The 26,437-nt window shown below is 46.4% G+C and overlaps 2 protein-coding genes across 12 annotated transcripts in view; both read left to right on the forward strand.

Annotated features, from left to right (window-relative positions):
• TMEM273 (transmembrane protein 273) overlaps positions 1-16,455 on the forward strand; it is a 50,553-nt gene extending 34,098 nt beyond the window's left edge. For 6 of the 11 annotated variants that reach the window (XM_074382120.1, XM_074382122.1, XM_074382118.1 and 3 more), the window contains one exon: positions 196-12,960. In XM_074382120.1, the coding sequence (XP_074238221.1) occupies positions 196-274 (79 nt within the window). In that variant the 3' untranslated portion in view covers positions 275-12,960. The other 5 variants (XM_074382124.1, XM_074382125.1, XM_074382126.1 and 2 more) reach the window with 2 other exon arrangements.
• A 6,677-nt stretch (positions 16,456-23,132) lies between these two features.
• On the forward strand, positions 23,133-25,673 carry FAM170B (family with sequence similarity 170 member B). The gene is given in 3 exon segments (XM_003930244.4): positions 23,133-23,296; positions 24,757-25,196; positions 25,199-25,673. Coding segments are annotated over 3 exon segments (942 nt in total). The 5' UTR covers positions 23,133-23,184; the 3' UTR covers positions 25,589-25,673.
• Positions 25,674-26,437: the final 764 nt, after the last annotated feature.

Here is a 26,437-nt window from a genome sequence, read left to right on the forward strand (position 1 = left end):
CATATATACCATTTTATTATATTCTAGATGTCTATGTGAGACTACTGTGAGGGTGTGAATTTGGTCTCAAGGCATGGAGGTATAAGTGAGGTCCGTAGCAGGGTCTGCATCCTACTTTCAGCGCAAGCTCTATTGTATCAGGATATGGTTTGTTGACTCAGATTTGTTGTTCTCTTCCATGTTCCTCTTTTTTAGACACTTATGCTGCCCTTCCCTTCCATCAGAGCTGGTACACCAAGTATGGAGAAGTCTCGCCCTTTGTAACAGCTTGTAGTTCAGATGTGAAGGCATTATTTTCCAGTTCCATTCTCATAGTCTGCCTACCTTATTTCTTGTAGCATTTGCCCAGATCTGTGCAAATTAATCAACTACAGAAAATGACACGTTCCCCAAAATATGCCTATTAACCTCAAGGAATGACTTCTCTTTTTGTCATCAAAGTGGATGAGGTTTTGTTTGCCTCGGGTTTGGCAGGCAGAAAACAACTTCCAGGTTGAGCCCTTCCCTTTACCCAGAAGCCACCGGCCTTCAGGTTCTTTTCTGTGTTGCACAAGAAAGTGTCCCACCTTGCAGGTTTTGCTGATGAGCTCTTTTATACCTGTTTAATTGTGTGAGTTGCATAAACACATGCAATAATTAGAGCATAGTTCTTCTGTCAATAAGTCTTCTAGACGATTCTCTTCCTTTCCAGAGAGGCACAGGTGATTGAGCTGTAGGTGAGCAGCCATGAGAAGAGGGGGTCCAGCCCTGTGGACAAGGGCCCACAGTTACCGTCTCAGAATGTTCTGCATTTGAACACTCAAGTAATGGTAATAGACTTTCACATGGACTGAATATTGGAGGAAAATAATAGAAGGAATAGAATCTACAGTGCCTTCGTCCTGAATGAAAATATCACTCCTCTTCCGCAAGAAGTGGACTACACAGAGGGAGGCTTGAGCACTTTAGCCTGCAGTAGGAAAAGATGGACATCTCAAACTTCACCCTGTGTTAGAGCTGTTCATGCTTATGCAAGGGCGTGGTGTCCATGTTCGTGGAACCTACCACAGAAAATGGCTCATGGAAAAGGGAATGGGACCCAACACACAGCTTCCTACACACGCCATCTTATTAACAGTTAGGCAGTACTTTGTTGAATGATTAGCTTCACCTTCTTAACTGCCAGGAGATCCCTTTCTAAAGATTCAGGAGCCCTGAAACATGGGGTCCCTGGGACAGTCTCCAGCCCTATCAATGAATACTGGCTTCCTGGAGCAGAAATGGCAGGCTGGGCTAGCATTGGAGGAAGGCCTTTGGTGTTCCTGGGATGGGCCTGCTGCTCTCAGACATTCAAAGGACGGAGCTAAGGAAGGACCAAATGAGAAAGCAGATGCCGTGCCTTGTAGAGGGCCATGAATGTAAGTTATAATTGTTCTCCTTATATAATTATTTTGTGGTTATTATTACAATGTGAATGGCTGGTGCATAAAAGACATGACTGGTGGAGGCTCAGGAAAGCCACGTCATTCTGCAATTGCCACCACGCTAAGGCCCAATGAGCATTTCTCTCCTTTGTGATATTAACCCTGTGTTTCGGGGGTCACATCACGGAATATTCTTTGCCTTTCCAGTTTCCAGGAACTCTGCTGGACTGGGCTGTCCTCCTCATGTGTGATGAAAGATGAGCTATATTTCAGAACAAAGTGCTGTGTTGTCATAATCTGCCTGGACTCCCAGGGCATCTCTTATCCGACTTGATAACGATGCTGTTCATTAGCAGCCTTTGTTAACTGATAACCAAGAGTGGTAATGCGATACTCATAAGCAATTTTCTGTGTGTAAGATAAAATGAACCATCTTGTATGTGATCTGCTAATTGATTTGCTTCCTTTAGTAGCATTTTAATTAAGACATCTGGTTTGTGAATGGCAGAAACACTTGTGACTGAAGGTGAACGCTCCTGGACTCTCAGCCATCATTTTACCTTCTGTACACACAGCAAAATCGTGGTGTTCTCTTCCTGACCCCACCTCATGACATATCTTCCCAACACCACCACTGGACTCTGGTTTTGTTTTAGCCCCACACAAGGTTTCCCAGGTGAAGAACAGAGAGACTTATGCTGAAGGCCAGTATCCTCTCCTTGGGTCATCAAGGCTGACATCATCTGGGAGGCAGATGGGCAGGGGGCCCTGACACTGAGGTCTTTCTGGCTTACTCTCCACACCCAAGCTCAATGGCTGCCTTCTGGAGGTCCTTCTAGGCCTATTAGAAGCTCTCTGAAGCCCCCCTTGACAGCTCCTCTCCATAAGAGCAGCTCCTGGGGACACAGGGTCCAATGGGCAGTAACTCTTGGAAGTGACTGAAAGGAGTCCTAACAAGCCATTGGGTCTGCTGGCATAGCCTCTCAAGTCAGGGTCATTCCAGCATGGCTGCCTCACCCTGTAGTTTGACAATATGCTAGCAGAGGCCAGAGGCTGGACTAAGTCCCATTCTCCCAGCCTTCTAAGTTTTGGGACCCCAGGACACATACAGCTTCCCCCACCACAGCATGGAGAACATCATGCCCAAAGGGAAGGGGACAAACACCAGGAGGAAGAACCATCCTGGTTCTTCACCCCTGGCAGGGGTGAAGCAGGTCGCAGATGGCTGCAGCCAGCCAGGATCTAACGAAGTGGCTGTGGTTTGAAGGCTCCAGGACTCAGTATGGGAAGGGGGGAAGGGGACAAACACCAGGAGGAAGAACCATCCTGGTTCTTCACCCCTGGCAGGGGTGAAGCAGGTCGCAGATGGCTGCAGCCAGCCAGGATCTAACGAAGTGGCTGTGGTTTGAAGGCTCCAGGACTCAGTATGGGAAGAGGGGAAGGTGAGATGAGAAAGGGTTATCTGGCAAGGTCAATAAATTAAAAATCATCTGCAGAAGTATCAATCTATATATCTGTATATTTAAAGTGTATTTATGTTAAATCTATACAGATTAATACATAAACATGTATATGTATGGGTGTCCTCCTCTATGTGTGTTAAAAATGCACGTATCATGCAATTCTAGTAAATAAATGCAGATTTGGAGGAATTAATAAAACTTCTTTCTAAGCAGGCAGGGTTCTTAGACAGAGGGAGGCTGAGCTGAACAGAGCCTGAAGATGTAACATTTCCATCATCAAAGTTGGGAAACAGCTGAGAGCCAGACAAGCCAGGCAGTGGGAAACAAAAATATCAGTGCTATTGTGACTCTCAAACAAGTCACGGCATGCCAGCATCCCTCTGCAGCTTCTAGAGTTCCCACAGCATCCATGCTGCAGTCCAAGCAGGAAGTGAGAATGGCTCCAGTGGAATGCTGGCAGCAAGGAGGCAGACAGTGGGGGCGGGGCGGAGGGTTGGAGATGAACCTTAGGGGAAGGGATGCCAGGACTTGCGGGTGGATCAATCTGTCAGGGAGGCAGAGGGAGTTCATAACAACCCCACGTTTGGGAGCCATTGGCTAGGATGTGGAGAGCCTTAGAGAGCTCTGCAAATGGGTCTTGGGTCTTCTAGGCTCTTGTGACCACAAGGATGGGCTACTTTTGGAGAGAGTGAACCTCACCTGCCTACAGGTGTTCGAACCTGCAAATCAGGGTTAAAAGCTGATGTCAACAGTTATTCTAGAACGTGCTCTTGGTTTTATGAGAGAAGATGGGGAGAACCAGCTTGGAGGAGTGGTAGGCTCCTTTTGCCTTAGATGGAGCTTGCAGGTGGGCTGCTTAGACACAGAGAGGCTGCCCTGAGGAGGCACGAAGACGCAGGCAGAGTGGGCAGTGGCCTGTGAGAGGAAGTCCATATGGGGCTAAGTCCAGGGTATGACTGATTCTTTCCCTTCTAAGTCATTTGTCATAATCTCAGATTTGTCAAACTAATTAATCATCCTTCAAAGAATATGATTTTTCACGATTATATTATCATCAGATGACAAATGAATGGCACATCTCCCAGGCTGTGTATACAGATGCAGAGAAGTCACTCAGGCCTTGAATGTCCCAGCCCTCTTACCAGCATATCCTACACCCCAGTGTTCACGGTCCTGGAATTTTAACGAACTCATGACTGTCCCTTCATTTGCGGCCCCGCTCTGTGCAGTACAGAGCAGTGATAGAGTACATGAGCTCTGCAACCAAATGCTGCTTTCTGAGCTGGGCAAATTATTTAACGGTGCTATGCCTCAGTTTCTACATCTGTACAGTAGGCTAATGATTGTACCTACCCCATAGGATCTTTGTGAGAATTAAATGAGTAACGCGTAAAGTTCTTAGCACACTGACATGTAGTCGGCACTTGGTAAACATGGGCTATTACTTATCATTGGTTTGGGACAACTTTTACACAATTCCAAAATTCAGAGAAGGTGAGATTATGGAAGTTTCTATTTCATTCTTAATTTACATATGTATACAGATAGTGGGATTTTTTATTTATTTATTTATTTTGAGACAGGGTCTCACTCTGTCACCTGGCTGGAGAGTTCACTGGCACAATCACAGCTCACTGCAGCCTTGACCTCCCCAGGCTCAGGTGGTCCTCCTACTTCAACCTCCTTAGCACCACTACAGGCGCGTGGTAGAATACATGAGCAGTAATACTGCTCATGTATATTTTGTAGAAATAGGGTTTTACCGTGTTGCCTAGGCTGGTCTCGAGCTCCTGGACTCAAGCAATCCTCTCGTCCCGACCTTTCAAAGTGCCAGGATGACAGGCATGAGCCACTGTGCCCAGCCTCATTACATATTTTTAAATAAAGTTTTTTATTTCAGAACAGTTTTAGACTCACCCAAAAGTTGAGACTATAGTTGAGAGAGTTCCTGAATGCTCCACACCTGGCCTCCCCTGTTATTAATATCTTTCGTTGGTGTGGAACATTTGTCACAATTTAATGAGCCAATATTGATACATTCATATTGACTAAAATCCACACATTATTTGGATTTCCTGTTTTTATCTAGGATCCTGTTTTCTGGTCCAAGACCCCATTCAGACCACCACATGACATTTAGTCACCTTGTCGCCTTAGGCTCCTCTTGGTTGTGATGATCTCTGAAATTTTCCTTGTTTTTGATAACCTTGACAGTTTTGAAGAACGCTGGTCAGGCATTTAGTTGATTAGTCCTCACTAAAGTCTGTCTATTTTTCTTATGAAGATAAATTTCTTTTAAGCTAAGTTTAACACAAAATTGATTACAGTTATACAAAAACCAAGTGTTCACCAATCTTTATTATTGCTCATGAAAATAAAATTAGCCAGATAGTTGGCAAATCCCACTTAAGTTTGAACTGGGTGGGCTCAGTAAAAGGAAAAGCTTTTCTTGTGTAAATAAAACAAAGCAGATGTTTCTAATGAGTGAGGGGCTGCTCTGGTTAGCATCACACAATCGCCACGTGCTTTACGTAGCAACACAGTCTGGGAGAGCACCTGGGGCTTGTGCAAAGCAGGGTAGATTGGACACTGCTGTCTTTCCTCATCTAGAGACCAGCCGCCTGTGCTCACTCTGCAGCTAGGAGCTCCTGGTAGTGTGTTCCGAGCTCTCCAGAGAAGTGGATCAGAGCTGCCCATTATTTATCTTAGCAAAAAAGGAACCATAAGGACGCCTTTACAATGTGGTTCTGATCTTTTTCCTGTTTCCTGAATTTAATTCAGGAGATGGCAACAAACTGTGAGTCAAGCACAACTGCTGACTGGCAGAAAAGAAATTAAAACCAGGTCCAAGAATCATCCCAAACACGTTTTTACGGGGCATTTGCAGCCATCAGCAAGCGCTCTGCTACCGACTCACTCCAAGGGGCAGCATTCTGTGGACCTCTGCCCACAGCATCCAGAGGATGGGGCTGTGGATGGCACTCCTCTCACCTCTGTTGGCCTTCTGAGGTCTGCTCTCATTGATGGCTCCTGCTCCTCCCGTCAGGCCTTGCCCTGGGTTCGTTCTGTCCGGATGGAAGTACCACTGATGACCGTAAGGAAACAATCGGTCTCAAAAAGAAAATAAGGCACAGTGGAGCAGGAGAAAGCCTTCTCAGAGGATGGTGGCAAGGATCCGTTACATCCTATGGATACTTTACTCACGTAAATTACATCTGTATGCTGAGCCTAGCTTTTGTAGACACAGCTGCATGCACTCTAACAACCTGCATGACGGTCAGTGTGTCCCTTCGTGAATGGCATCGTTCCTTTGGCACAGTTAAGGGTTTGGGCTCTAATCCAGCTGGCTGAGGTCTAATTCTTCCTGGCCTATTGCTTACTATCTGTGTGTGACCCCTGACAAGTGACTCAACTTCATCTTAGTTTTCTCATTTGTAATATGAATGATGGCTACAGAGAGTCACTACAATTTGCCTATGAGTTATTGCACATAAAACACTTGGAACAGTGTCCAAAATGTGTAGGTGCTCTATAAATGTTCCCTCTTCTAAAGTACGGTATGAGACACTGTGGGAAAAAACACAGAAGGCAGAGGTGTGGCCTTAGCAGAGGAAACCACAGGCAAACAGGACAAGTAAGTGCTGTTTTTGAGGTGTGAACAGGGCGCTGCTGGATCCCAGGAAAAAGAGAAAATCACAGTGGCCATCAGAGTAACATCTCTGTCCAGACGCAGAGGAATTTGTTGGTCAGAAAAGCTGGCAGGGCATCTGGGGGACCTCGCAGGGTGTCTGGCACCTGGCATGCCAATGCCTGGAAGCATGAAATCACACTGCAAGCTGGGATGGGTAAGGACATTGCTTTGAGCAGGACTGCAGCTGATCAGAAGGAGAGTCAGGAAGTCTATGGGGGCAAACAAGCTGCTAACGTGTTCAGCCATTTGGCTGTCTGGATTTTGTGAACTCAGTTTTCTCTTTCAAAAAGCGAGTTGCAGAAAGACAATGGTGATTCTGTGAAATGGAAGTTGAGAGATGCGGAGGGAAGATCCAGGAGCTCTAGTGCTCATTTAACAGGTGTTCTAGGAGGAGGGAGCAGACAGAGCGAAAATGCACAGATCAGACGAGAGAACACAATTTACCAGAGCTGCCGAAAGACACTAGACCTTGGCTTCAAAGGAAGGATCTTGTGAGTAATTGGCCATTAAAAGAAAAGAAGTAGGTGAGCTCCACATTTATTTAGCTCTGCTCCTGAGGACCCATTCCCATTTATATTGCACACAGGGTAAGAAGGTTTAGCAGGATGTGGTAATCTTTCTGCACTAGGAAGACAGAGGTTGGAGTTTGAAGCCATCATAGTAGCTAGAATTTAGCGGAATAATCCCTCAATTTTCAATTTTGGAAGGCAACTTTTGATTTTGGAAGAGCCCCCAGACCTGCCTTAATATTCTCTTTAAATCCATGGCTGACTCCCAAACTGGGCATGCACAGAGTGAAATGCTAAGGAGCTCAGTGGAAAACAGCAGCTGGAAGGCTAAAAAGAGCTGAGCAGAGATTTCAGCAGCTGTCCTGCCATTGAGAGAGAAAGTTTGAAGTTTATGTCCTGCCAAAGTATCAATGAAAGGACTTAGTGTGGCACTTAATTGAATGTGTCAACTTGGCTGGGCCACAGTGCCCAGATATTTGGTCAAACATTATTTTGGATGTGTCTGTGAGGGTGTTTGTGAATGAGATTTATGTTTAAGTTGGTGGACTTTGAGTCAAGCAGATTGCCCTCCATAATGTGGGTGGGGCTCATCTAATTATTCGAAGGCATGGACAAAGCAAAGCCTGAGCAGGAGGGACTTTTGCAGCATGTGGCCTTTAGACTGGAGCTGCAGCCTCAACTCTTCCTGGGTCTCTAGCCTTCTGGCCCATACAGCTCATTCTACTTGCCAGCTTCATAATTGTATGAGCAAATTCCTTAAAATAAACCTCCATACACCCCCTGCTCCCCGCCAACACACACACACACACACACACACACACACATCTTGTTGGTTCTGTTTCTCTTGAGAAGACTAATACACTTGGTAAAAGCAGCTGGCTTCCCATGAAAACCAAGACTAGCAATTGTGCCCTAGGACTAGAGACAGAACTGAAATAGACCCAACCAACACAGTCTAAAACCAGGATTCTCTAGAATCAAGGTAACTTACCAGTGATGTAACTTGCCAGACTAATGATTTATGCCCAGGTCTTAATTTTAAAGGTGACTAAAAGACAACACAGAGAGCTCATGTCATTGAAGGAATAATTTATTAGAGTACTTACATTTCCTAAGAGAAGGGGACATACCACGTCCCATGAGGCCACAGGGAGAAAGCACCAGGTTTGGCCAAGAGGTAGAAGGAGCCAGGGAAAAGCATGTCACAGAGCCTTTATTATGTTTTTCATGGGAAAAGCAAGGCAGGAGAGGGGAAGCAACTTAGTACTGGCTAGTGTGGATAAGGTTGGTGGGCTCGGTCTCCAGTTGTCTGAGTGCCTGGCCTTGGGTGATTTAGGGCAGGGAAAATACTGGCTTGGTGTGTGAGAGTTAGGTAAAGAAGGTGGTTGAGGGCACACTCAGGATTGATGAGAAAGTTTGGGATACATTTTTTGTTTGGAGACAGAGTTTCACTCTGTTACCCAGGCTGCACCCAGAGTTCAAGCAATTCTCATGCAAGTGTACGCCATCGCTCCTGGCTAATTTTTGTATTTTTAGTAGATACGGGGTTTTGCCATGTTGGCCAGGCAGGCCTCAAGTGATCTGCCTGCCTCAGCCTCCCAAAGTGCTAGAATTAGAGGTGTGAGCCACCGTGCCTGGCCAGGGATAGGATTTTTCAGGCACCTAGGGAAACTGGACCACAGGGCAGAAATACACAACAGTAGCTGTTAATTTGGCCCTGTAATTAATGGATGCTTAGTAGACAAATACAGAATCTAAGAAAACATAGAACAACTAAACATCAACACTCTTCAAAGGAAAATAACAGAATCCAGAGTTCCTGTAATGTATTATCCACAATGTCTAAAGGACAATGCTAGGCATTCAAAGAAGCAGGAAAATATGACTCCTAACAAGAGAAAACAGACGCTAGAAGTAAACCCATGATAATTCAGATGCTGAAATTAGCAGTCAAGAGCCTAAACAATTACTATATATATTTTTTCAGGTAAACTGAACAGAAAGGATATTTTTTCAGGTAAACTGAACAGAAAGGTGAACAGAGGGGAATCCTTGGTAGGCAAATGGAAAGTGTAAAAGAGTCACTTGGAATTGTTAGACTTTAAAAATGCCTTATCTATCCTAGGTCTTTGCTCTTGCTCTTTATGCAACCTGGAAAGCTCTTTCTCCAGATTCTCAAATAAGAGATCACTCTCTCCACTCAGTGTTCTTCCCCCACATCATTCTGCAGGAAGGCCTCCCTGAGAACACACCTTTAGTTATGTATTCACTTACCATGCTATATTTATAATGAGGGCACTTACTGCCACTGGCATTATGTTACGCATTTATGCTTCTATCCATTCATTTTTTTCATCCCCCACAGCAATGCCAGCTTCTTTAGGACAAGGATTTTGTCTTTTTCACTACCAGGACTTTTGTCTTTTTCACTGCTGGGCAGAAAGTAGGTGCTTAGAAACATTTGTTGCTATTGTACTACAAATATTAAAAATATCCAAATAGGCTGGGCATGTCAGCTCGTGCCTGTAATACCAGCACTTTGTGAGGCCAATGCAGGTGGATCACAAAATCAGGAGTTTGAGACCATCCTGGCCAATATGGTGAAACCCCATCTCTACTAAAAATACAAAAATTAGCTGGGTGTGGTCATGGGCACCTGTAGTCCCAGCTACTTGGGAGGCTGAGGCAGGAGAATCACTTGGACCTGGGAGGCAGAGGTTGCAGTAAGCTGAGATAGCACCACTACACTCCAGCCTGGGCAACAAGAGCAAAACTCCATCTAAAAAAACAAAAAAGCAAATAGTATAAGCAATTATAAAGAATATTTTTATAGAAATAATATGAGCATTCAGATAAAATGGATTATTTTCTTCTCAAATTTAAATAACTATATTTGGCTCAAAAAGAGATTGGGGCTAGGTGCAGTGGCTCATGCCTGTAATCCCAGCACTTTAGGAGGCTGAAGAGTGTAGATTACCTGAGGTCAGGAGTTCAAGACCAGCCTGGCCAACATGATGAAACCCCGTCTCTACTAAAAATACAAAATTAGCTGGGCATGGTGGTGTATACCTATAATCCCAGCTACTCAGGAGAATCACTGAGTCAGGAGAATCACTTGAACCCAGGAGGCAGAGGTTGCAGTGAGCTGAGATCACGCCACTGCACTCCAGCCTGAGCAACAAGAGTGAAACTCCATCCCCCCCACCAAAAAAAAAAATTGGGAAACTAGCTAAGATAATTACCATAGGTAGAGACAAAAAATAAAAGTTTCAGTAGTTTCTGCCTAACTTCATCATTGAATCTCTATCAATTCATTGTCTTGCTAACAGTATAAAGCAATACCCTTTCCCACATGCTGACCAATGCTTTTTGCCTTTTAAACATTTTGCTATTTTTTTCTTAATTGAAATCATTTCTAATGATTTACTCAGTCTTTTATTGCATACCATTTCTAATTTTTTGTTACTATAAACAAAAATTCTTGTGTATATTCTTTTGGCACAGACACAAGAATTTCTCTTGTGTCAGATAGAATTTTTACTCCTAAAATGCACCCAGTGTGGAAGAAGTCTGAGCACTAATGTTCCTGAGGGTTCTGGTCTCCAGGGTTTCTGGAGCACTGACATTGGAACAGAAGCATATTCCTCCCTGGCCTCTTTGAGTTTACACCTCAGGTTGGCTCTGATGGTGCCAGGCTGCTCTTGTAGACACAGAGGGAGAGGTAAGAACTACTTCTGCTACTTCTGCGGGTGACCGTGGTCTAGAGAACCCCCAGGTAGGGGAGCAACATGGAGAGAATGAACTGTGAGACCAGAAAGGCAAACAGGGCAGCAAGATGGTGAAAACAAGCTAAGAGGAGAGATCAAAGCCAGCCCAGTGTCGGGGTGAGGTGAAGGTGGGGACGCTGTGACCACAGCCGTAGGCACAGGCATGTGTCAGGCTCAGGGGTCCATGGGTGTTGAGAGAGTCAGTGGGGAAGGACCAGGGTGCAATCAGTACTCTTCTCTTTCTTGGGAGTAGCTCGCTTAGAGATGGCTTTTATCCCCACTAGCTGGGTGAACAGATATGGAAGCAGCCTTCAATCAGGATAGGGATCTCTAGGAGAAGCAGCAGGCACTGAATCCAGAAACTCTTAACTCTCTATGGTTGCTGTGGAGCTAGTCCACAGCCCTGGGGAGCTCAGCCCTGGGGAGTGACCGAAGCAGTAGAGAAACACATGCAGGGTCTTTTGCCCCTGAACCATAGGGCACTCCTTCTAGAAAAAAGCCGGAGGCCACTGACACAGCTTCCTAGGGAAGGGGCTTGGCAGAAGAGCTGGGTGGCAGGAAGGGGATCTGCCTTCAAAAAGAGTTTTTACAAGTTCCAAGGGAGTGAAGCTTTTTAGAAAGAAAATAACATCCAAAGAGGGATTTTTTTTGCAAGTTTTGTCACATAAACCCTTTGATTTCCCTTCGATGAAAGATGGACTTCAGCCAGAAAGGGCATGAGTTGGTCTTAGGCAAGCTAAATCCATCTTCTTTCAGTGACTTTCTAAATGAGTGTGGTAATGACTCACCTAACATTAGGGAAGAGATGGTAAAAAGGGGAGGAAGAAAAGAACAAAATCAGAGGGCGGTGACAGGAGGTGACTGTGACACCTGGAACCTGCAGGTGGGGCAGGTCACCTTCTCAGGGATCACCTTGGGCTGGAAGGGAGCCCCTCTTCCTCTGCCCCATTCTGAGTGGTGAGCCTGTGCTGTCATCTGAAAGCAGTGAGGGAGAACATTGCAAGGTTGTGTTTGGGCCCAGGCCAGTCGAGGGTGTACTGTAACTTCTAAGCTTCAGTGATTGTCCACGGAACCAGTGAGGCATTCTACCACCCAAAAGGAAACATCTCCTCAATTAATGATAATTTACAATATGTGCCTAGCATTTGCCTGGCATAGTTTGAAACAAACACTGTAGAGCTGCATTCACCTTTGTGGGATGGAGACATGGTAATGCCAAGTCTGGGCTCACACTGCTGCTTTATGGGGCTCTGCCGCTTAAAGGGATTGATGGATGGTGGTGGCAGGAAGAGCTGTGGGCTGGGGCAGGTGTCCTGTGCTGGAGAGGGCAGAGGGAGGCACTGGGAGGGCTCAGGTGGGAGTGGATGAGGATCTGGCTTTCTGGGATGGAAAAAGCCTGCACTCTGCAGATGGACACGGGCCTTTGGCTCCAATGCCTGCTGCACAACTCAGCAGCTCTGTGAGCAAATTCACCTGGAAAATGGCGAAGAGGGCCTCAAAAATCATCTGCTCCAGAACTATCATACTCAATGAAGTAATGAAATTACCACCCCATTTAGAAAGTCACTGAAAGGGAACGATTTAGCCTGCCTGCAGCAAGTCATGTCCTTCCTAGGTGGAATCCATGTATTCTTGAAGGCACATGTGCTCTGCACCTGGCTGGTTGTAGGTAAATGATGATTGTTTTCTGTTCTACAGCCATGGGGCTAAGAAGACAGTTCTGGGTGGGCCATCCTTCCCAGCAGCTGGAACAGATAATTCAGGTTTTCTTGGAGTGTCTGAAACCTCAATTATACCTAATTTCCCCCAAACAGGTTAGAATTCTTGGCCACACTCCCCAGGGCAGTCCCAATAGCTTGAGAGGCTCCCCTGGCCTCCCCTACAGACGGTCTCCTGCCAAGCCCAGCCCTAGGGTAGCTCTTCCTGCAGCCAGGCCTGGAGCCTCCTTGCCCAGCTGGCTTTGATCAGGCTCACTCTGAGCCACATGTCACTATCTTCATCTGTTATTGTTTATGGTTCCTTGCAAACAAATGTCACATCTTTCCCACAGCTTCTTCCCAGCCAGTTAGGTTTTAACCCCTTGTGGTCAGAGACAAATTTCCACTCCTCACCCCAGTCCCTTTTCTGTCCCCAGTGAACCGAATGCTCTGGGACCCAAAGGTTGGTCTACTCCAGGGATCCAGGCTGACTGACCCATCCAGGGGACTGGCGGGGAGCATCTCGGAACAGAGTGGCCAGGAGGCATGGGGCTTTGTAAAATCTTGCTTATGGGCCTATATATGCTTTTCAGTCTCATTAGCCTTTAAATAAAACTGGAAGTAATTTATTGCTTATTTTCTTACACAATTATCATAGAAAAAGATTAACAAAAGAATGGGAATCTCTTTTTCATGCAAAAATAAATCTTTCTAAGGTTTGTCATGAAAAATTTCAGACTTTGTGTGTGTGTGTGTGTGTGTGTGTGTGTGTGTGTGTATGCGTGTTCTAGGTTTTCCACAACTGGGATTATTTGGTATATGCCTTTAATCGTAATATTGTGAACAGATTTTCCCATGGGCTTTATTCACTACATTGCACTCCACTGTTTAGTTGTTCCATAATTTACTTAACCTAGGAATTCTCAAACTCTAGCAGGCACCAGAATCAATCCAGGGAAGGCTGATTGAAGCACAGATTGCGGAGCCCCATCTTGGAGTTTCCTAATCAGCAAGTCTGGCTGGCATGGGGCCTGGGAATTTGCATCTTTAACAAGTTTCCAGGTGAGGATGATGCAACCCAACCAAGTCAGCCCAACCTCCAGCTCAGACACTTAGGTTGCCTCTGAGTTCACTCCCATAAACAACACTGTGTTGTGGGCTGATGAAAATGGGCTGATAAAGGCACATCTTCAATTTATGAAGGGGTAAATTTCTAGGGGTGAGGTTGTCAAGACAGATGGTAACATAAGTTAAAGCTTTCTGCTACCCATTGCCAAAACATTAGTTTCCATTTATTTTTCCAACAGGGGACACCAGTTCTGGACCTCATGTTGGTTTAATTCTTGTTTTGTTAATGGAAAGTGCCCACCATATCTAGCTAATGTCACTGGGAAAGCTAGGTTCCCACCCTAAGAGCTGTGTGAACCCACGAAGCCCCCTCACCTGCTTGAGCTCAGTTCCTTCATTTATTAAAGAGGAAAGAACACTGCTCTGCCCGCCTGTCTGGGCTGCTGTGACAATCATGAAACAATTGGGGCACCCTTCCTAAATTGTGACTTGTGATCTGAAAGATCAAAATAAACACTCCGGTATCAACTAAGACAGACACCACGGATAAGGAAACAAAGTTACCTACAGGTTAGGGACCAGGGCCTGCCTGACATGGCTAATCTCTATATTCCTATGGCTCTAAACTCTCTAACAATGGCGCTATCAGACCCCTCCAAAGTCGGATTTACAACCCAGCTACTACAACTCAGATTGGCCAGAGGACACCCTTATAAACATTCTTTCCTGATAAGCAATTGCAGACCTTAAGCCAGTTTCAGCAGCTCACAGAGGCTGTGCACAAACTGTCTTTGTATCCTGTGGTTCACTGTTTGTTGTAAAGAGCCAAATTCCACTTTATTTTCATGCTAAAACCCTGCCCCAAGTGAACATGGGATGTATGCGACATACATGTTTACCCATTGTGCATGCGCTTGGCTCTCCTCATAAATATATACATAGCTTTCCTCCCAAACCTGCTGAATACAATGATACCAGCCTTGTGAGCCATAAAACCCAAACTGCCCTTCCCCTCTTTGAAGAGAGAGAATCTTGGTACTTGCCAGAGACTGTCTCTTCCCAGTTCACCAACTGCTATCACCTTTAAGGCTCTCCTTTCCACTATTTAGTGATCCTGGTGGTGGACAACAGACTCGTGCAGGTGGAAGGGTTCTGAGCATTTCCTTGATGGATTAATATACAGCCTGTACTGTGGGAACTGTTCTAGAAAGTTAGCATTACTGGGGAAAAGGTTGCTTTTCTTCACAGACAGAACTGCTGGCTCAGGTCATTATCTATGGGAAACACCAGTAGCGTGATGGTAAATATTCAACCACTTGCCCCTGGTAGGGGAGGAGGAAGCCCCTGATTTTAGCCTTTGCTTATTACCATGGTGTAAATACTCCCACCAAACCCTCTAACAAGCTGCCACTGTGTCTTGAAATATAGTAGTAAAATATTAGGAAGAGGAGTGTTTTGGGTATTTATTACATTCATGTTTAATATAATTTATTTAATTGTAAGTTTATATTATTTTAATTTTGATCATGGCTGTGTTTAACAACTGGCTTGCAAAGTTCTTGAAAGATTTAACAACTGGTTCTCATTAGCCAGTACCAGCTGGTCCCATCACACTACTGGATGCCCCTCTTGGTTATAAACTCATTAAAAATGCAAGTCACTATGCCATTCTTGTGGAAGAAAGGTTACACTGGTTATATTGACTTTCATTTTTTGTATATGACTGAGGGTTACACATTAGTTATCTGAATTAGTTTGATTATAGATGTTTGGCACTTATATTTTAAAATAGTCCTGGGCTTCCCAAGGATTGAATTTGGGGGTCCTGCTAAGACATCTGGCACTCACACCACGCAGCCAAGCTCTCTAACACACATGTCCTGTGGAGACAAGCCTTGCAATGTTGGGGAAGCAGGCTTTGTTTCCAGAAGCTCATCACTGAGGTCTTGAGAGATTGGTTTCCAGTTGGCGATATTCTTGCCTCTTAATTTTCTTGGTTTGACTTTATTGTGATGGATTTAATTTGCTGTGGGTTGGGTGGTGGAACCTACCGTGTTACTGCTCCTGATTGCATCACTGCCATTTGTGGCCTGAAATTTCCCAAGAAGCCAACTTGAATATGTGGATTCATTGTGGTTCAAATAAGGGCCATATACACCTCCTTCAGTAAGGCAGGTAAATAATAGAAAAAAATCTTTTGGCTGTTAGGTGATATTTCACTGTAATGTATCATGACCTGTGAATTTGTGCTATACAAATAGCTTAATGCATGCTGTTTCCAATAAAGTAAGAACGTATTTGCTGAGTTATCATCAAGTGTACAGGAAATTGTTTCAAAAACATGAATTGAAATTTAAATATGCAGATGTTTATAGTCTTGTCTTGCAAAAAATAATTCATATATTCTCCCTTCTCATCTTTATCATATTTGTTGAATTCCTGAGAGCCAGGGTGGATCTGGGATGGCTTCTGAGGAGAGCTGCCTTTTCCTCAGAAGTGAAGCCGTGGCCTGCTTCACATCATCGCTGCAGGGTCCTTTGGTGATCCTAGACATGGATGGCCATGATGCTGGCTGACCAGGCGGGAGCCACTCCGCTCCACCATCTCTAGTCACCCCATGTTGTGCTGTGGATATGCCAGAGCTCAGTTCTGCCCCACTAAAGTTATTGCCTTTAACCGTGAGATACTCATGTGAACATGCTGGCACTTGGAGCAGCGGAGGATTGTTTGAACCAGTCCTCCATATTAGAGCAAAGCTCAAAGGCCTAAGGCGTGGTGTGCGTGTGTGTGTGTGTGTGTGTGTGTGTGTGTGTGTGTGTGTGTGTGGTGGGGGTGGGGAGGTGTAATGGGGGTGTCGTGCTGGAAACTAGTGCTGCAGTTGATGTCCAGCCAGTCTCAGTGCACTGACTGCAGGGGGCATGGCTGAATTCACTGCTTCCCCTCTGGCTGCTAAGCCTTGGACTGGAGCCTTTCTTGGGAAGTTTCCTGTGGGAATTTGATGTGGCCCGATCCAACCTTCCCAGAAGTTCCCCACCCTATCCGTACTTTATTCCAGGAGGGCCAGGGATCCACTCAAGACTTTGGGTGCTGTGCAGGAGAAGGGACAGTTGTTGGCCTCCCCGGGACACCAGAATCATCCATTAAGCAATTGCATCATCTCTTTGCAGGACAGGCTGGGAAGACATGTCTTCAGCCAAGCCTTTGAAATAGCTATTCCAGTTGGTGGGGATAAATATACATCATCCCAGCTCTTCTCAGGAGTTATCTGTGAATGTATTTGCTGTTTTCCAGCCACGGACATCCCTTAGTCTTGGACGTGGGCTGAAAGGAACATGGAATCAAGCACAGCACACTTTGACATCAAAGTGATTCACTGGCCTCTGGGTCCAGGGGTCTCACCCTCGCACACTCAGACATCAAGGTCACTCGTTGTTGGCCTCTGGGACCTGGAATCTCACCCTGACACACTTAGACTCAAGGTCACTCACTGTTGGCCTCTGAGTCCTGGGGTCTCACCCTGGCACACTTTCACATCAAGGTCACTCACTTTAGGATCCTGGGTTCCAGAGTCTCACCCTCCAAGTCAGAGCTGTGGGCCATGCTGCAGGAAAGTTGGCTCAGTAGAAGATAAGAATGGCTCCTGAGGGCTGTGTCTAGCATGGCCTGTGGGCAGCCCATTTTGGACATAGAGAGAGAGAAGACCCCTTTCCCTAGACCTCCCACTGTGGCTCTCCAAGAACACACACAGAACACGGCCGGTGCTGGGATCCTGTGGGATCCTGGGTTCCTGGGTCATGCGCATGACATCCAAAAAGAAGTCTCCCCCCAAGCTGAAACCGCCTTTCCAAGGAAGTGTGCGTGGGAAGAAGAAACTTCTGCATCCAGCAACCTTGTTGAACATTCAGCCCTCCCCTGGGCCAGAGCTGACCAAAATGCCACAGGCGCTGGGCCAGGTGGGGCTCTGGGTCCTGGAGCACAGCCGTGCCATGCCTGAGGACCCAGCCCCAGGGACCGCCCCCTCCTCGCTCTCTGATGAGAGGGAAGGCCTAAGCTATTTGTGTGGGCACCCTGAGGTGAAGGTCAAAACCCGAGTCAGCGCCAAACAAACCTGCCAAAGGAGCAGCCTGTTATTAAGTCGAAAGAAAAACAAAAGCAAAACTCCCTTTCCCATTTGCTTGGGCGAGCTGAGGATTGCATTTCCCTCTGGCTGAGCCGAGCCTTCTGTGGTCCACTGGCTCACTTCTTTTAAAATAGCTACAAGAAGCAACAGAAAATGAACTCAAAAGACGGCACTTCTCTACTCCACTTTTCAGTTTGTCTGATAGTTTTTGGCACTTTCTCTGCAGCCCAAACAGAATGAGGTCATCCTTAAGTTCTGAGGACTGACCTTCACTGGGAGAAATTCCCACTCTGAACACCACCAAGCCCACTCCATGCAAACCTGCTGTGCAGCGTCCACGCAGCTTCCCACTTCTCCCTCCCTCCAGTGTTAAACGTGAGAATAGAACTTTGGGAGGGTGGCAGGGCACCTGCCCTCCTCGAGGGGCCCTGCTTTCTGTGTGGAGACAGGAGCAGGAGGGCTGCCCACCTGCGACACTTTTACACGGTGGCTCTAGCCACAGAAATGCCACGATCAACACTGAAGCACCACCCCTTGGCTGAGTGCACAGGCTATTTCTGGACTCCCATGGACCCTGGAATGAATGATGTGATTCTCCCCACATCCCAGATTGGGGCGCAAGCCAAGCTCTGGAATTAGAAGTGAGGAGAAATGCAGCCTCTCTGCTTCCTGCTGTGGCTGTGGCCGCTTTGTTTCCTGTTAGCCTCCTCAGCTGGGAAAAACAGAGGCTGAGAAGAGTAGGTTTTGGAAGAAAAGTTAAGACTAGAAAATATTCCAGGCCTCTTGGATGAGGTTTGGGGCTCTCATGCAATGTGTGCAATGAGCTGGCCGGGAATCAGAGCTCCAAGAAAGCGCTGTGTTGGTCCTTTTGGAGGTTTGCACACCAGCTCTGTTGGCTGCAGCAGTGAGGCACGGAGCTTCCTGGCAAGGCTGGAAAACCCACTGGAGAGCTGCAGGGGGATGAGTGGAGCCCTGTGTGGGTGGTCTCAGCTGAGCATCTGCATGCAAGCAGAGTGGCTGGGGCAGAGGCTCTTCCCATAGACAGAAGCAGCCCAGAGGCCACGTGAGTGAGGAGGACAATCGCTCACCATTGGAGGGGCTTCACTCCAAACTAGTCCCAGAAGCAGCCCACAGGAAGCATCAGGGCAACCTGGCCATGCAGCCCTGCCCCCAGGCCTGAGATGGAAGCCCCTTCTCCCCCAGCTCTCCCACTCACAGCTCATCAACCCCCTCTGAATCACCAAGCTCCCTATCTCTAAGAAGGGTTCACAGTACAGGGTTTTTGAGAGGATTAGGAGGAATGTGTACAGATTCTGGGGAAAGAAGAACCTGACTCAAGGGACTTTGGAAAACATTGTTTGGGCCCCACACTGTAAAGCTTTTGTCTTTACAAGAGTAACTGTATATAAATGTTGCAATCTAGTAAGTTGTTTCCTATGGGGTGAGGATGGAAACCATCCTCCCAGGTTGTCCTGGGAAAACCACAGGGCTTGCCCAGCCCCCAGGTTTCTCTGACTGGGCCAGGAAGACGCAGAGCACAGATGCTGGTCAATGAGCTAACTCACTAGAACATATTTAAACATTACAGGGAAAATCAAAGTGCATTGAGTTACCATGGCCTGTAACAAACTGCCCCAGAACCTAGTGTGTAAAACACGGTTTCTTATGCTCACGGTTTCTGTGGGTGGGGAAGTCGAACAGTGTACAGAGGGGAAGGCTTGACTCTGCCCTGTGATGTCTTGGACCCCAGCTGGAAGACTTGACATCTGAGAAGCAAAATTATCTGAAGGCACCTTTACACACATGTATGGTGGTTGATTGAGACCTCTGCTGTGGCTGCTGCCTGGAACACATCTATGTGACCTCTTCGTGTGGCCTAGGGTTCCTCACAACATAGTGGCTGAGGCCAAAGGAGAGGAGAGATAGAACCAGGAGCAAGCCACATCTTTTATGGCCTGCCACTGACAGTCATAAAGCATCACTCTTGTGCATTCTGTTTTGATTGAGGCAGTTACCAAATCCACCCCAGTTCAGGAAGAGGGACCCTGTCATGCTATCAGAAGAGGGACCCTGTCATGCTATCAGAAGAGGATGTGGGTTGTGATATAGATTGATGTGGCCATCTTTGGGAAATTCAGTCTCGCGCAGGCCCATCTAATCTTTCTCCTCTTTCTTGAGGTCAATATTGTTTTCTCTTGGGTGTGATTATTTTCAGATCTCCTCTGTGCCTTTTGATACATAGACAATATAGAATTTTGTAAGTGATTTGAGGGTGGGTGTTTAATTTTTACGTTAATGGGGTCATCTGTATATTCCTTGTATCTTGTATTTTCATTTAACATGAAACACTCATCGGTATGTATAGATCTCTTTCTTTTATTGTGGTGTATTATTCCACAGTTTGATTATGTTGTAATTTATTCATTTGATGGATCTTAGGAATGTCTCCTGGTTTTATTTCTATTATACACAATGCTGCAATAAATATTTCTCTACGTGCTATTTGATGCACATAGCACATGATGTGATGGTTCCCTAGGAAGAGATGATAGTCAACTGCTTAGAAAGCGCACGTCTACTTTTAATTTTAATGGGTACCACCAAACTTTTTAAGAAAGGTGAGGTACACTGTTCTAATCGAGAATAAAAGTGTTCATTTCCTTACGCCCTACTAGTTTTTGTCCATTTTTTTAACTCTTGCCTATCTCATGGGTGAAAAATGCTATACTGTATATCACACATTTTTCAGTTGTAGCTCCCTTATTGCAGGAAGACTCCGTATCTTCCCATATGTTTATCAGCTATCTGCATTTCTTCCCCTGGAAACTGCTTGCTCATTTGCTGTTTGTTTGTTTATTTTCCCAGTTCCACTGAAAAGCAGAGGTATGCAAATTAAAACTGAGTTTTTTAAAGCAGTGAAATTAGAAAAGATGACAAAGGTTCTCAATGTTTGTGAAGATTAATATTGTTTAAGAAAAACCACCCTGTAATTACAAATGTTAACATATTTTCTTTCTACACATTTTTCATTAAAACATAAGCTCTGAACCATTATGAAAATACCCTTAACTGTTTTACATGAAGTGAGACCAAAGTTGATTCAAAAAAAAATACCAAATAAATTTTTCTGTATCATTTGCTGGCTGAGTCTCCTTTCCTCCCAGACTTGCTGTGTACTTTACGCCTCAGCAATTCTTCATGATGTCATCTTTTTCTGAACTGCCTTCCATCCCCCATTAACCTACTTTTTCTGTGTCCTGGCCGCCCCCTCTTGTTTTTGTAAGGCAAGTCTCTGTATGTATTTGTTAAGAAAGGATGCACTTACACTATTTCCTCTTTTAGCCACAGGACATAGTCTCCCGTTTAGTTGAAGTGTGACTGTCATGGCCCAGTAGAGCACCATGGTGTCTTCCTTCACACAGCAGCCTTGAATTCTGGAGAGGAGGATATTCCTCAGTGCTGGGTGTGTGGGGGGATGCTGGTGTTGCTGATGGAATATTGAGATTATTTTCAGTCCATCACCTATTTGAACTGTTTGGTATTTGGGATTCAAAGGAATAGAGTTGATGAGACTGACCAAGGGTGGGAAGTTTAGCCACAGAGGGAAGTGGTAAGAAGCTTGTGGAGGAAATGAGTGACGTGTCGGGGTATCACGGAGCAGAGAGATGGCAGGTGGACACTGTATCAGGCTGATTGAGGCTGAAGCGTGGTTTGTGCAAGTAGAGAAGGAAGAGGCAATTCCCAGAGCCCTGGTGGGTGAGAACCAGCTACCCTGGAGCTGCAGAGACTCAGGGAGCACAGAGGAGGCAGCTCCCAGAGAGAGTGACACCTTTTTCAGCCCAACGTGCTCATCAGCTGTTGACTCATTATTTCTCGAGTGCTTGTTAATATGTCAAACATTATTCTAGACACTAGGGGTAAAATGAGGTGAAAGAATGAAGGAAGTCTCTATCCTCCTAAGCTTAAATCTAAGGAGGAGAAGACAGATACAGGTAAACCCATGACATACAGAGACATTATATACAGCCTAGGGTGGTAAATGCTATCATGCAAAAATAAAGCAGGCTAAGGTGACAGAGAGATGTGGGGCCAAAGAAGGCTCTTCCCCTGGGGGTGCTAGGCAGGCTCCTCTGACCAGATGAGGTTTCAGAGGAGACTGGCAGGAGAGGGAGACACACAGGAACCTAGGGGAGAGCCTGGAACAGAAACAAGGAAGAGCAAGTGCGAGAGCCCAGAGCCTGGGAGGGGAGGATGCCTGGCATGTCCGGGGAGCAGCGAGGTGGCTGGAGTCACAGGAACTGAGCAAGGGAGTGCGTAGAGGACAAGGGAGGGGTGGGGTTGTGGAGGGTTGAGGTGCCTGAACAAGGTCAGCGTGGGGACTTGGGATAGGGGAGAGAAGGAGCAATTTCCCACATTGGAAAGCAGGGCTATTTGATGTTGGGTGATGACTGTGTGTAGTGAGCCTACGTATGGTTAATTAACTGGCATGAGTTTGTGTGCATGTATGTGTGTGTGGTTAAGTAAATATGTGAGTGAATTTGTATGTGTGAGCCTGTTAGGTATCTATGTGTGTCTGTGAACACACATACATATATTTGTTACTGTGTGTCATGTATGTCCCAGTGCATACGTGTGTCTGAATGAGCATATATGTTTCTTTGTACGTGAGTGACATAGTTTGGACATGTGTCCCCACCAAATCTCACATTGAAATTTGATATCCAATGTGAGAGGTTGGCCTAGTAGGAGACGTTTGGGTCACGGGGACAAATCCCTCATGAAGGGCTCAGTGCCGTCCTTGTGGTAACGGGGTCTTACTCTTAGTTCCATGAGAACTGGCTGTTGAAAAGAGCCTGTCACCTCCGCTACTCTCTCTTCCTTCCTTTCTCACCCATGTGATCTAAACACACCTGCTCCCCTTCTCCATCTACCAAGAATGGAGCTTCCTGAGGCCCTCACCAGAAGCAGATGCTGGCACTAGGCTTCACGTACAGGCTCCAGAAACACGAGCCCAATATGCTTCTTTCTTTTATGAATCACCCAGCCTCAGGTATTCCTTTGTAGCCACACGAGTGGACTAAGACAGTGGTTCCATGCATGTTTAAGTGTGTACAAGTGTCTCTGTGCTTATGTGTTTGTGCTTTTATGTGTGTCTAAGTATTGAAGAATATGAGCGTTTTGCATTTGTGTGTGTCCCTGATCACACACAAGACAGAAAAGGTCCCACAGGGAAATAAGAACACGTTAGGAAGCCTCTCCTGGTGTCCGGGTTCAGCCTCTGCCCTCCCATGGGTCACAGAACAGAACAGTGCCATCGATGAGGTCATAGAGTAGAGCCAGCATCTTAGCCACCATGGGGAGCTCACTGCCCACTTTGGGTAGGGCCAGCTGGAGGGCTTCAGTACAGCCCAGCCAACTCCCACCGAACAGCTGGAGTACCAAGACTCTGCGCATTCATTTCAAATCATGAAACGCCCCTTCATGGACCACAGGGGAGAACAGTCACCTACCGATGGGACCACCCTCAACTTGACCAGCCCTGAGTCCACTGAGGAGAGTGTGGAAGTATGCTAGCCAGGTAGGTCAAAAGAAAGGCCTGGAAGGTCAGCCACGTGTGCTCTCTGGGAGGAAGCCCTGACGGGAAGGGACATTGCCAGATTGCCTCCTGTTACTGTTACCAAAGGGTTGTATTGACCATAACCATACCTGTTGGGGGAAAGGAAATTGATATTGATGGGACACCTGGTATCACTGAGGCTGTTGTTGTGAGTATCTAAGGTGTTTCCAGGGGATATGAGGATGAAAATGTAAAATGTTTATAATTACATATTTGTTTTAATGTGTATTTGAGAAAACAATTGATTTCAGGAGCAAAATAAAAAATCCCTTTATAATAAACTGGTGAACGTTAATCTGGAACATCAATTTGAAGACCCCTGGGACGAGTCTGTGGATGGCACCTAAGTGTCACACCAGCTCTGGGGGCCCAGTGGCTCCACCACTCATTCAAACTCCATGCCTCTGTTCCCTACTCTGTTGAATGGGAATCCTAACAATATAAGTTCTCAGGGTTGTTTTGAATACTAAAGGAGCTAACACTTGGCAAGCACTTCCATGGTGAGGGGTACACAGTAAGTGTTGCAGGAGATGGTGAGTTGACCCCTGCATAAGGTGAAGACAGGTCAAAAATGTTGAAGAGGATTGTGAGCCTGGGTGGCCTGGCCAAAGCACTTTGCATGTGTTGTTTTTTAAATGGGCTTTATTGAGGTGTCTTTTATGTACACAGACATCAGCAATTTTAAATGCACAATATGAAGAATTTTGACATATGTACCTTTGTGGAACCACCAACACAACCATGATAAAGAACATTTTCGGAAACCCTAAAAGTCCCCTTGTGCCTTATGGGCAGTCTCCCCTCACCCCACCCCCGGCTCTTGACAACCACTGACCTGTTTTCTCTTCCTAAAAATGTGCCTTTTCTAGAATGGCATCTGAATGGAATCGTACGCTGCATGGCTTTTTTTTTTTTCTTTCTTTTTGTTCACATTCTCTCATGACCACATGCCTTTTCGTTTGGCTTCTTGTATTTAGCATATGGCATTCAGGATTCATCCATAACGAGTGTTGCACATCTCAGCGGTTCACGGGTGTAACAGGTTGCATTGTATGATGTACCACCGTCTGCTTACCTGTTCCCCGGATGATGGTCTTTGCTTTAGTCAAGTTTTTGGTGATTAATACATTACTTGATCTTTATCGTCATATCCTTAATGTGTCTGTAACTCTGTTACTCACCATTTAATGGTCTTTCTCAGTTGAGTCCAGGATTTGGTGATTGCATTCATACATTATTCAGTCATTACCACAGCCTGTTCGGCAGGCATTATCATCATCTCCATTTTATCAAGAAATGGGCAGGGGGAGTGGTGTCTGCCCAAGGGCTCCCAGAACCTGTACCCTTTCAGAGTCTGTGGCTCCTGGATGTGACAGCGATCTCTTGGGGGGCACTGACGACAATGTTCTTCTGCTTCTCAGGGACCATACAGAAAGAAGAGTCACCCCACCCACGGCCGGGGCCTGCCATTCCCTGGGAGGAGGGCCTCTACTTCACTGCCAGGGCCCTAGGGATGTTGGGCTAGAGCAGCTCCCCGTCTTCAGAGTCCTCCGAGTACCAGTCGTGCTGCTCCTGCATGTGCAACGAGGACAACGCTGCCCCGCAGAGTGTGTGTGCCTTCTACACGCATGTGCAGACCGTGCGGGGCCTGGCAGTGGCCTGTGAGACCGAGGCAGGCTTCCAGCCCATCAGCAGGAAGCCCTGAATCCATAAAGCCCAGTTCATCAAGAGGCAGAGGAGGAAAGGCTCCTCCTTCAAGATGGCTTCCGACACCGACCTGCATTGGGACCTGGAGGCCTGCAAGAGCAATTGCAGACCTGAGCCTGAGGACACAGAGCTGCTGGAGTGTTGCTCGCAGGAGGTGCGGTACGGGAGCCCCCGGACTGGCTGGTCACCACTGACTATGGGCTGCACTGCCTGGCCTGCTGCCGGGTCTTCCCCTCCCTGGATGCTCTGTTGGAGCATGTGCAGCATGGCATCCAGGAGGGCTTCAGCTGCCAGATCTTTTTTGAGGAGATGCTGGAGAGAAGGTGGGCTCAGGGCCAAGCACATGACCAGCAGCCAGAGGAGGAGCAGAGCCCTTCAGACAACAGCGAATGTTCCTGGTCCCGAGGAGAGGTGCTCCCAGCACAGCAGCAGGAGAAGCAGCGAGCCGGAGGGAAGATGCCCACCCCTGCCCTCACCTCCAGTGCCTGGGGCTGCTCCTTCCCTAGCCAGCAGGATCAGAGCCACTCAGTCAGGGAAAGAGGATGAGCGCTGGGGGAAAGGAATGGCATGGAGTGCAGAGCAGCGACGGCTGGGAGACTGGAAAGAGCCTGCCTCCTGCCCTAGGCGCAGCACCTCCACCAGGGTCCATTTCAAAACCCAAACCCACACGAGAGGACTCTGAGTATTTCTGATGGCAGGCACAACATCTGAAACCCACAAATGCATGGCCAGAGGGATTTCTATTTTTGCCAGTGGATCAGGCAGGTCCACACATGCTAAGTAGCTGTGGCTCATGAGACAGCCAACTGCAAATGACTCTTCAGCCCTTTGTTTTTCACTGTTACAGATCTGTCATATGCCCTAGTTCTATGTCTTTTATGTTATTGGGATTAAACACAAAATTGAATGCAGTGACTAATTGAGTGAACCATGCTGTCAGATTGGACACATGGGAAGTTGCCATTTCCGTAGGTTACAAACTAGCACAGACACTTGGAGACAGGCAGCTCCTCAAGGTAGAGCAGGAGGCTGGGGATGTCCTTTCAACCTAGGAGTTGATCTCTCTCAACTATACATTTTTAAGTGTTGCCACCAAATTCATCTTCACCCTTCTCCCTGTCTCAGGGGGCTGCATTCATTCAAGAAAAATTAATCGTGGTCCACTGTGTGTTCAACATGCTGATGGAAGACATATTCCAGCCTCTGATGGAATGTCTCTCTTCCAGTGAGAGACAGTTAGAATGGGCAACTGGAAAACAAGGGGATAAATCCCATCAGGAAAGTATGAAGATCCTAGATGAGGGGGCCCAAGCTCAAGCTTTTGATCTGGAGGAAGAACTTTCCAAAAAAGACGATATTTCCAGGGGCTTAAAGGAAAGGTAGAATAAGCTAGAC

The sequence above is a fragment of the Saimiri boliviensis genome, chromosome 12, assembly GCF_048565385.1.
Source record: "Saimiri boliviensis isolate mSaiBol1 chromosome 12, mSaiBol1.pri, whole genome shotgun sequence".
NCBI lineage: Eukaryota > Metazoa > Chordata > Mammalia > Primates > Cebidae > Saimiri > Saimiri boliviensis.